The sequence below is a fragment of the Mus caroli genome, chromosome 7 (assembly GCF_900094665.2).
Source record: "Mus caroli chromosome 7, CAROLI_EIJ_v1.1, whole genome shotgun sequence".
Classification (NCBI taxonomy): domain Eukaryota; kingdom Metazoa; phylum Chordata; class Mammalia; order Rodentia; family Muridae; genus Mus; species Mus caroli.
In genome coordinates this window covers 34,542,436-34,554,543 of record NC_034576.1, presented here as the reverse complement: position 1 = coordinate 34,554,543, position 12,108 = coordinate 34,542,436, and the positions used below count along the sequence as shown (strand labels likewise).

General features: G+C 46.5%; 1 protein-coding gene across 1 annotated transcript in view; it reads right to left on the bottom strand.

Moving 5' to 3' along the window:
- The window catches only part of Rhpn2 (rhophilin Rho GTPase binding protein 2), a 59,170-nt gene that overhangs the window by 14,454 nt on the left and 32,608 nt on the right, over nt 1-12,108 (bottom strand). The window contains exons 5-9 of the mRNA XM_021167232.1: nt 7,363-7,440; nt 6,910-7,034; nt 5,695-5,861; nt 1,708-1,895; nt 1,134-1,290 (exon numbers count right to left, since the gene is read on the bottom strand). Coding sequence (XP_021022891.1) covers nt 1,134-1,290; nt 1,708-1,895; nt 5,695-5,861; nt 6,910-7,034; nt 7,363-7,440 — 715 coding nt within the window. The remainder of the gene's footprint in view (nt 1-1,133; nt 1,291-1,707; nt 1,896-5,694; nt 5,862-6,909; nt 7,035-7,362; nt 7,441-12,108) is intronic.

Genomic DNA, 12,108 nt, shown 5'->3' with positions numbered 1-12,108 from the left:
AACCCTGTCTCGAAAAACCAAAAAATAAAAAAATTTTTAAAAAATTAAATAAAATAAAATTTATATATATAATCAATCTATGGCCTCATAAGATGCTCATAAACACACACAAATTAATTAATTAAAATTAAAAATATATTGCCTTAGCTGGCTACAGTGGTGCACACCTACAATCCTAGCACTTCAGAATCAGACAGACAGAACAGGGGTTTAAGGCCAGCTTGGGCCACATGACATCCAATCCCAACAAAAGCAAAGCAAAGCAAAATCACTCTCTGAGGATGGGTGTGGTAGCACGAACTTAAAATCTTAGCATTTGGAAGGCATTTAATGCAGGAGGGTCTTGAGTTCAAGACCAGCCTTAAACTATATAGGGAAACCTCATCTCTAAGTAGATATATAATAGTTAAAATAAACACTACTGAGTAAGACCCTGTGCTTCAATCCCTCAAACTGTCAAAATAAAGAATAAGTCAGATGATGGTGGGACATGCCTTTAATCCCAGCACTCAGGAGGCAGAGGCAGGCATAGCTGAGTTTGAGGCCAGCCTAGTCTATAGAGTGAGTTCCAGGATGGCCAGAACTGTTATGCAGACAAACTCTGTCTCAAAATAATAATAATAAATAGTTGGGGCTGGAGAGATGGCACAGTGGTCGAGTGTATACTACTACTGGTGCAGAAGAAACCAGTTCTCACGTCAAGCAGCTCACAACTGCTCACAACTGCTTGTACTGCAGTTCTAGGCCATGCTCCACCCCTTCTGTGGGCACTGCACACCTATGCATGAACCCACGTACAGACTCACATAGCTGTATGAGATGCTTTGAATGAAAATGGCCTCCACAGGCTCATATGTTTGCATGGTTAGTCCCCAGTTGATGAACGATTTGGAAAGGATTAGAAGGTATGTAACCAGATGTGGCCTTAAAAGCTCAGTCTCTCTCTTAGTCTGTTATTTGCCTTAAGAGTCGGCCTTGAATTCCACAGGCCTCTGTGACAGCCACTTGGGTCAATGTGTCCTTTCCACCTTGTGCTTTTGTGGTACGCACATGCCCAAGGCAGGAAGGCAGTTCCCTATCAGCTCAGCATCCCCCAAAGGTAGTAAGTCTGCAGTCCTGAGACGGAGCCTTACGCTGGTGGTCGATGAGGAGGGTGGCTGCAAAGTAGTGAGCCAGGGCCCCATAGTGGTAGGCCTTCACATAGGCCACACTGGCCCACGAATACGGGATGTTCTCTTTCACTGGTTCCTGGCTCATGGCCGCATGCAGCTGCCGGTAGGCCTCTGCCACCTGAAATAAAAGGGAGATGGGCAAGGAGAGCCTGGCACAGGGGCCCTCCCAAGCCTGGCTGCAGAGAAAGAGTCCTTTCTTCTAAGCCAAGTCTCCTGCTGGAGAATGTTCCAGAATGTGGGCATAAAGCCAAGCAAGTCCTCTCGCTGTGAGCATCGTAGTTAACAGAGGATCAAGCAACTGTCATTAGGCTGCTTTTTTTGCTAAGCTGCAGATGGACTTTGTGATCCATATCTGAAACACCAGTAACCTGCCAAATAAACGTAGGCCAGCGGCTTCAGTGGCGCTAGCACATTGCTTAGGTTGGGGGGGAGCTGCTGCTATGACACCCCTCATCCTCGCCCCCCACCTCTTCCTTTCCCCACCCCCACCGCTCCCGGCACCTGCACCAACAGGAACTAAGAAAGAAGCCTTTACCTTGGCAGCCTCCTGAGCCACCTTTACCAGCACGAAGAACTCATTCTGGATCCCCGGGAGGCAGACTTTCTCAAACACACTTTCTTGGGCTTGGGCGAGCATCATTTTGACCAGCACACTGAGCATGGCGGGGCTCATGTCGTAACTTGGAGTGTGAGTGAAGGTCTCTTTCAGGTAGTTTAAAACCCCTAGGATCAGAATTGGTTGCTCTAAATTAGTAGGAAATCACACTTATTTTTTATCATCCTGCTGTAGAGAGAAAAGACAGAAGATACAGCTGGGATCAGGGGTGCCTGTCATAAATGAGTGCTTGCTTAGCATACAGGAGCCCCTGGCTATGCACAGAAAACTCTATTATCTATCTATCTATCTATCTATCTTATCTAATGTGCATATACAACTTGTAATATATAATGTTTATATTATATACATACACACATATACATATATAATGTATACATATATACATTATATATATGTATATGTGTACATGTGCATATATGTATATGTGTATATATATGTATGTATGTGTATATATATATATATATACATGTACACATATACATATATAATGTATATATATATACACATACATACATATGTGTGTATCAGATACCTATAATCCTAAATCTAAATCATCTGGAAAAATCCGTATTTGCCAGGTGTGCCAGTACGTGCCTTTAATCCCAGCATTAGGGAAGCTGAAGTAGGAGGTGGGAAAGGTCAAAGACTTTCTGGGTGAGACAGCAAGATTCTATGTAACCCCAGTTGCCACGCTATCTGGCCATGGGAGCTCCTTTGTGTAGACCTCAGTAATCGCATGAAAGGCCTGAGTGCTCCCTGGACACTGGGCTCACTGCAGCACTAGTCACAAGAACCGCTCCAAATGCCCACTGATGGATTAATAGGTGATCACAGTATCTACACACGCACAGCGGAATGTTCTTCCGCCTTAAAAGGACTGAGGGGCTGGAGCTACAGCACAGTGGTAGACTTTGTGCTTACCCTGTCAGAGGCCCCAGGTTTGATTCCCAGTACCAGAAGTAAAATGAGGCTCTGGTAACCTTTAACACTAGTACTTGGGAAGTAGAGGGAGGGGGAGCTCTCTGAATTCCAGGCAGTCTGGTCTATAGAGTGAATTTCAGGCCTGCCTGGACTTCATAGTGAGACCCTGTCTCATGTTAACTCTGATGTGTAGACAACATGAAGGAAGACTTTATGCCAGGTACAATGAACCAGCCACGGGTTGACAGGTAGCACCGGATTCCATTTGGTTCCTAGAATAGTCCAACCCAGAGGCACAGAGAACAGAAGTCACTCGGAACTACAGGAACAAGGAAAAGGACATTACACTCTAATAGACACAGAGACGCCGAGTGTGTTAGCACACCCCTGTAATACCAGCACTTGGGAGGGTGCAGCAGGGGGATGGCCAGATGACCCTGCCCTGATACATGGATAAAAGCATGAATGAACAGAGCCTACTACTGGGGCATGCATGATGGGAGCACGCTGGAGCTGGAGAGTACTCCATGCTGCTGAGCCCTGCACTTAGTAACTATCACTATTAACAAGAGAACTGTACCGCATACCTATTTACCACAGTAAGAAATAGTTAAGCTAAGCAGTGGTGGCGCACGTTCTAATCCCAACACTTGGGAGGCGGAGGCAGGTGGATTTCTGAGTTCCAGGACAGCCTGGTCTACAGAGTGAGTTCCAGGACAGCCAGGGCTACACATAGAAACCCTGTCTCGGAAAAACCAAAAAAAAGTTAAAACTGTATCTGATGGTAGCTATACCTCAATACAATTTTGTTTTTCAATCAGGTTCTCTTTGAAGGCATTTACATATGCATGAAGCAAGGGAACCTGCAGGTGCTCCTATTTCCATCCCACCTGGGGAATTCCACCCATGACTGGGCATGTGATGGAGAAAACAGAAAGCAGGTGGAGTGAGCAAGGGGTGCTGGGCCCATGCTGCCACCCTCAGCTACTGCTGTGACAAGCCCTGCAGACAGTTAGCCTGGAGGTGGCATGGACTGGACACATGCATCTCACCCAACTGGCCCCTCGGGTTTCGCAGCTTCGGAGAAGGATGTGTGTCCACTCTAAGCTGCTCACCCCCCTTCCTCCCTCCACCTCAGGCTGTCCTGTTCCTAAGTTTCTTTGTTTGTATTTCTGAAGCCTTGGAGGCAGGACACAAAGCATGACTGCCTCAGATTCCTCAGAAACCGGCACAATTAAACAAACCTGCAATCCCAACATGCCGGAGAGGGAGAGAGAGTTCAAAGCCAGCCTGAGGAAGATAGTAACAAGACTGTGTCTCCACCAGTCAAGATGGCAGAGCCGCGCTACTTCATGGGTTTTAGAGCAATATTCTCTCCAGGCAGGTGTATGCCAGGGGAGGAAATGAGGGCAAAAGGACGCTAAGCTGGCACTCAGGAGGCATGATTAGTACCTTGAGTTCAAAACCAGCCTAGCTAACAGCATGAGTTAAAGGCCATCTTGGTCTACATTGTAACATTGTAACAACCTGTCTCAAAGGATTTAAAAAAAAAAAAAAAAAGCTAAAATCAGCCTGCTTGCAGATCCCACTGTGGCCTGCACCCTCCATTCTCAAGCTCCACCTCCTACAGACACAGGCCTTGCTGGAAGAGAGCAGCACAGACCTGAGTGCCTCTGTCTGTGCCAACTCTAATGAGCCCAGTCCCTTAGGGCTCATTTTCTCCTTAGGGCGCGTTTTCTCCTTTGCTGCTGATCCTGGTTCAGACCAGGATGAGCTTGTAAGGTTGATGAAGTTAAAATGAGGAAAAACAGGTTAACTGTCCCGGCCCACATCTGTCACCCCAGCACTCGGTCTGAGGTAGGAGGACCCCAAGTTCCAGGCCAACCTACAAAACAAGCTCCACCCCCAGCACTGTAGAAGAGAGCCCCCAGGAGTGCTCAGCCATCTCTGAAAGTGACAAAACCAGTGCAAACCAGCGGGCTCCTGGCCCGAGTCACCTGACAGCGCTGAGATCAGCGAGGGCAGGCTTTGCAAACTTGGCAGATTAAGCATAATACAAAAGTGCAGATAATAACAGTAATTCCCTTTATCTGAGGTTCAGTTCTGTTCCGGCTCGGTTACCTTCAGCCAACTGTAAGATGATAACATTGCTTGGAAAATTCCAGAAACAAGCAATTCATAACATTTATCACATGAAATTGCTACCACTGCTCTATTTTTATTGTTCCTTGTTAATCTTTGACTGTGTTCAATCTGTCTCACAGATACAGGGACAGAGATGGGAATTCTTTATTTTGTCTTTCCTTCCTTCTCCTTTCCCGAGTCCCGTCATTTGTCTGCAGTGCTGTGGGTCAAACCTAGAGCCTCTCGCATGCTACGCGAGTGTCCAACCCCTGAGCTACATCCTCCGCCCTCACACAGGCTTCAGGACGATTTACAGCTTCATACATCCGTGCCTAGGAACCTTTTCCCCCTATGGATAGGTTACTGTAGTAGCTGATACCGCAACTGTAAAGGCTTCCTATCTCCAATATTGAAGGCAAGTTCCGGTATTCCTATCACTGAGAAATATTCACAGCCACACACTGAGCCACGCACCTGGAAAAGATCAATCATTACCTACAAGCCTCACTATGTACATGAGCCCTAGGTGGGCTGAGATCACATGATGCCAACCTTTGAGTAAATCTCCTGACCAAGAAGTTACACAGCTATTCCTTCCTCTTTTATGGTTATGAGATAATAAATTGACTCAAACTGGCCCGCCAAGGCTTCTACCACTGAGCCACGCCCCCAGCCCCTCCCTGGAGGATTCTAGGCACTGGTCTAGCTCTGGAGCCACGCCCCCCAGCCCTTGTGAGACTGGTAAGGCATTGGCACTCGGTGGGGTCTGCAGAAGACCAGAGCTAGAGACAGACCAGCACCACTGACACCACCGGGTGGGTTCAAGACTGTAAGGCGGCTGCCCTGGAGGACACATACCTGCAGCTCTCTGAAAGGCATCCACAGCGCTCTCTAAGCCAGCCTGCGTCTGCCGGTTACAGCGGGTCCCAATCTGGGTGTAGAGTGCCCCAATGTTGAAGAGAACGCTGGCCTTCTCCAACAGCAAAGTCTGCTGGCTGACCGGAACCCCAGTGAAGGAGTCATACCTGTGTGTAAAGCAAACACATTCTGATTATACAGATGGCTATTTAATGCCATTGCAGGGCACCCAAGGACAAAAACTCACTTCTTACATGAAATTCAAAGACGCAATTTGAAGATGATTCACAGGCAATCGGGCTTTTGTTTCCAAGCAAGACTGACAAGTCTCAATATATAGAACTCATGCCTCTTATCCCAGTACTCAGGAGGCTGAGGCAGGAGGACCATGAATTTAAAGTCAGCCTGGGGTACACAGAAAGACCCTATCTCTCTTTTCTTCCTTTCTTTTTGAGACAGGGTTTCTCTGTGTAGCCCTGGAACTCACTCTGTAGACCAGGCTGACCTCGAACTCAGAAATCCACCTGCCTCTGCCTCCCAAGTGCTAGGATTAAAGGCATGTGCCACCACTGCCCGGCAAGACCCTATCTCAAAAGAAAAAAAAAAATCCCTATAAGCCAGACCTGGTGGCTCATGCCTAACAAACTGGCACTCTCTGAAGGCTGAGGCAGGAGGATTGTGAGTTTGACAGTCTGGGCCACCTAGCAAGAACTTGTCTCAAGAAGCCAAAATGTTGTGTTTCAAGTTTTAAAATCTCTTTCTGGTGGTACACATCTATAATCACAGTACTAGCGTTGCAAAGACAGGAGGATCACAGCCAGTCGGAGGTCAATTTGATCTTGGGACTACATAGTGAAATCCTGTTTTAAGGAAACAAAAATCCTACTTCTGTGGCCCTTGTCAATTCAAGCTCACACCCACAGCCAAGCCCCCCCGTAAGAAAAGATTCTTCTCAAAAGAAAAAATTGTCTTGCTTCTCTTTCGTTCCACCCGAGAGCCCCGGTTTCTCCCCAGCGACCAAGTGAGCACACACACAAAAGGCCTCTTTTCTATGGCTCATTTGTTCTGAGAAACCACGGTCAGTCGCGGCTTCCCGTCTCTAGGTCTTTACACAAACACCAATTTATAGACCATCCCCACCCCTGGGACCCACTGGGCAAATGCCAGTCAGAATGAGGGTGTGCACAGTAGGGGGGGGGGCCAGAGAGCACCTACCAGGTAAACAGGAGCCCCATGTGACGCGTGGGCGGGAAGAACCTGCTCTCCACAAAGCCCAGCTGAATGAAGTATGACATGAGCAGTTCGACCCCCGCCTCATCCCTGCTGGGTGTTCGACAGGCCTGAAAGGAAAGCGAGGAGGCGTGAGCCAGGCGAGCATCCCCAGGACCCATCCCTGAACACTCGAACAGATAGATGCTTTGCCCTGGGTATCAGGAACTCTAGCAGAGGTAGCTTAGGGGCAAGAGACAAAGTCAGGAATCCTGAAACCCAGCTCCATGGGCAGCTCTCACTTCTGCTCTGGTTTTCTGGTATGGCAAACACAGTGGGTAACCCTGACAGCCCCTCTCCCTGCCCGGCATCCTGGATTCTCCAGGGCTACTAGTGTCGGGCATGTGATGTCCCAAAGCCTCAGCAAGCAGAGCTGGCTCCCCGACATGCCGCCCTTACCTGTCGCAGGTCCATAAGGTCTGCAATGTCATCCTCATACAAATAGCTATCTTCACTGTAGTGTTCCAAAATAAAATCCTGTAAGAAACAAAAACAAAAACAAAAACAAAAATAATCCAAGGTGCCAGCCAATAGCTGGGTCTGCAAGATGGGGAGGGGGAGGTCCCAGCACAAGAGTCTGTCAAACCCTACCCTAGATCTAGCCTGGGTGTGGTGCACACCTGTAACCTCAGCACTTGGGGAAGCAGAGACAAGAGGACTGGTGAAAGTGAGGCAGCCCAAGCTACATGCTGAGTATCAGGATAGCCTGAGCTACATACAGTATAAGAGTCTGCCTTAAAGAAACCAAAACAAAGCGGGCTAGAGAGAAGGTTCAGTGCTTAAGCATGTGTACTGCTCTTGCAGGGGACACAAGCTCACGTCTCGGAACCCATGTCAGGTGGACCAAAAGCTTCTTGCCCAGCTCCACAGGATCAGAGGCCACTAGCGTCCTAAAGTTCACAAGTCCCTCCTTTTAAAAGTTTTGTTTGTTTTTGTTTTTGTTTTTTCGAGACAGGGTTTCTCTGTGTAGCCCTGGCTGTCCTGGAACTCACTTTGTATACCAGGCTGGCCTCGATCTCAGAAATCCACCTGCCTCTGCCTCCTGAGTGCTGGGATAAAAGGCATGCGCCACCACCACGCCTGGCTTAAAACATTATATTTTTTAACACAAAGGGAAAAAGGGGAAACTATGTAATAGTTAAGTGACGGTCCGTTAACTACTTCTGACAGACCAGCAAGGAATCAGACCCTCCACCTTTATGCTGCTTCAGTACCTGGACACAAGGCCTTCTGAGCCAAGGAGATGTCTAAGGCCTAGGGATGTCTGGAGTAGAGGACTTTTGTGAGAACAGCTCTGGTGGTTGGACATATGAGACATCCCTGTGTAACCCTTTAGCTGAGCGCACAACAACCTACTGTTTGACAACTGCTCTGAGTTCATGCGGTCATTCAACAAACACTGATTCGTACTTGCTACCTGACAGGTGCTGTTTGAAGATCCTTCCCCTACACTGGGCCCATACTGACAGAGAAAATGAGCAACCACAACAGGCTTAACAGTACGGCATAATAAGTTGAATGAATATCCCTTATCCAAAATGCTCCAGATGGTTAATACCTCTGACTTCAGACTTTTCCAGATCTCAGACTAGTTGTATACACATACTATATTTGGGACCTGAATCTAGACTTGAAGTTTATTTATGGATTTTTATTTGATGAATATAAAAATTTGTCTATAAGTCTATATACACACATGCTAGAGCACAGGGAGGCCAGTAGAGGGCGCTTTATCACCTGGAATTACAAATAGTTCCTAGCCACCAGTTGAGTGCTGGGAACTGGACAGGGGTTCTCTGCAAGAGCAGCCAGTGCTCACACCCGGAGACATCCCTCCAGCTCCTGATCCTCTTTTATACACATATGCTGTACATGTAGCCTGAGGGTGATCTATCTTATACAATACTTTTAAGAAATTTAGTACAGGGCATTTGTGATGTGGAATTTTCCACTCGCTGTATCTGTAACTGTTCAAAATATGAAATTTGCAGTATTTTGGGTTTTCAGATATGGAGAGACTCAACCTGAATTTGAAGATGTTAGGTATTCCAGGGTGGGGGGGTCGGGGTGGGGGACTAAGGGAGTCACATACAGGGTAGGTGTCCCTAGGTAATTTTCCAAAAGTGCTACATGGAAATTAACATGACAGATCAAGGATCATGGTTACCCAAATCTTTGTGAGGCATTTTATTTTATCTATTTATCTACCTACCTACCTATTTATATTTCTTGCTATTATTTATTTATTTATTTATTGTGTGTGTGTGTTTGTGTGTGTGTGAGTATGTGTTTGATCCAGTCTTGCTATGTAGCCTCGGCTGGCCTCCAGTTCATGATCCTCCTGCCTCTGCCTCCTGAGTGCTGAGACTACAGACATACACCCACTGGGCCTGTCTTATATACACATGGTTCTTGAAAACACTCTCAGTCTTCTGTGTGTATCAGGCACAGACACGCACACCTTTGGGCAAACATACGATACACCTATACCGGCTCTACACAAATGGGGACTGAATAACTTAGGTGTGCTCACTCTACAACTTGGCAATACAGCAGCCATTTTTCATGGGTCATTAAACATCTAGAGCAAGACTTCTAATGGGTCTATAATCCTCCCAACGCAAAGACTTAGTCAAGGACTCAACAAATAACCTGCACTGTTCCTCACCAGTGCAAGCTAAGACTTCTACTTAATTCCCACGTTTCTTGTTTGTTTATTAAAACAGGTACTTCTATGTAGCTCTGGCTGTCCTGGAACTCATTCTGTCGACCAGATTGGCTTTGAACTCACAGAGATCCAACTGCCTCTGCCTCCTGAGTGCTGGGATGAAAGGCCTGTGACACCATGTCCATCCCCTGGGTTTTTTTTTTTTTTAAATTCACTTTTTAAAATAATGAAATGCAGGTGTGTATTGTGTGGGTAGACTCCCTATGACTGCAGGGAACCTCAGAGGCTAGTGGTGTTTGGTTCCCAGGAGCTGGAGTTACAGGCTGCTGTAAACTGCTCAGTGTGGGTGCTGGGAACCAAAGCGAGGCTTCTGGAAAAGGATTATTAGCCATCTCAGCTACCGAGCCATCTTGTTGGCCTGTAACACCTCCTGGGAGCAAACAACAGTGCTTCAGAAGTTAAGGTCATTAACTGCACAGTGAGTTCAAAGTCAGCCTGAAACTCAGCTGAGAGAGAGAGAGATTACACTTAAAAAAAAAAATTAAGAGAAACTTTATGTTCCACTCATAAAAATAAAACAGGATTGTGACAGAATTCTAAATGTTTTCCTGGCTTCTTAATTTTGAACCAAATCTCACCAGGTAGCCCAAGCTAGCCTAGAACCCATGATCCTCCTGCTTCAGCCCCCAGAGTGCTGGGACACATCACCACACCAGCTATTTCTTTTTTTGTTTTTTTGTTTTGTTTTGTTTTGTTTTTGTTTTTTATTTTTCCAGACAGGGTTTCTCTGTGTAGCCCTGGCTGTCCTGGAACTCACTCTGTAGACCAGGCTGGCCTCGAACTCAGAAATCCTCCTGCCTGTGCCTCCCAAGTGCTGGGATTAAAGGTGTGCGCCGCCACGCCTGGCCACACCAGCTATTTCTGACCTTGAAAATTCAATAAATGAGAGCTGATGAAATGTATCCCACTGTGATGATTTCAGTTAGCATCTGGATGGTCTGTACATGCTCAGCTTAAGGAGTGGCACTATTAGAAGATACTGTCCCGTTGGAGTAGGTGTGGCCTTGATGGAGTAGGTGTGTCACTGTGGGCGTTGGCTTTAAGACCCTCTTTCTAGCTGCCTGGAAGCTAGTATTCTGTTAGCAGCTTTCAGATGAAGGTGTAGAATTCTCAGCTCTGCCTCCACCATGCCTGCCTGGACACTGCTATGCTCCTGTCTTGACGATAATGGACTGAACCTCTGACCCTGTAAGCCAGCCCCAATTAAATGTTGTCCTTATAAGAGTTGCCTTGGTCATGGTATCTGTTCACAGCAATAAAACCCTAAGACAGCATCCCAAGCACCCATGTAAATGATGGGGCTATGATGGTTGCCTGGAACTCCGATGCCTGGTGAAAAGGCAGGGTTAACCAGATAACAGGATTCACTGGCCCGGTACTCTAAGAGGCAAAGTAAAGGCATCCGCCACTGAGGCTCTTCCTCACCTTTGCCTGAACAGTCTGTAGCCAAGAAATTTAGGAAAATGATAATAAATATTTAAAGGAAGGTACAAAATTATTTTTTTAAAAAAGGTATTTATAAAACTCAAGAACCAACTGGAAAATAACTGAATTATTAAGAATTTATTAAAGTAACCTAACCTGCAAAAAACACATATACATACAAACACATAAAATAAAACTTAAACTAAAAGTCACAAATGAGAAACTAAAAATCAACATTTTGAGGGGATCTTGACAAACCACTAAAGCAAATATTTGGGGCAACCCAGGTGTGGCAGCATGCACCTGCAGTCCTAGCAGCCAGGTGTATGGTAGCATGCACCTGTAATCTTAGTAGCCAGGTGTGTGGTAGCATGCACCTGTAATCTTAGTAGCCAGGTGTGTGGTGGCATGCACCTGTAATCTTAGTAGCCAGGTGTGTGGTGGCATGCACCTGTAATCTTAGTAGCCAGGTGTGTGGTGGCATGCACCTGTAATCTTAGTAGCCAGGTGTGTGGTGGCATGCACCTGTAATCTTAGTAGCCAGGTGTGTGGTGGCATGCACCTGCAGTCCTAGCAGCCAGGTGTGTTGTAGCATGCATCTGTAATCTGAGCAGATGGGTGTTGTAGCACACACCTATAATTCTAGTTCAGAGGCTGAGGCAGGAAGATGGAGCAGCTACATAGATCCTGTCTCAAAAGAAAATAAAAGCAAAACTAGCTATAGAAATGTAGTCCACTGCGCTTGCCTGGCCACTGTGAAGCCTTGGGTCCAATCTCTAATACTGCTAAAACATGAAGTTAAGAAAGTTAGATGTGGGGGCACACTTGAGAAGTAGAGGCAAAAGAACCAGGAGTTCAAGGCATGCATTAGACACATATGGCCCTACATTAAAAAACCAAATCGAATCAAACAAACAAACAAAAAAAGCCCTGAACTGTCCAGAAAAGGAATTTACTTTAATGGCATCCCCCCCTCACCACCACCCCCCCCC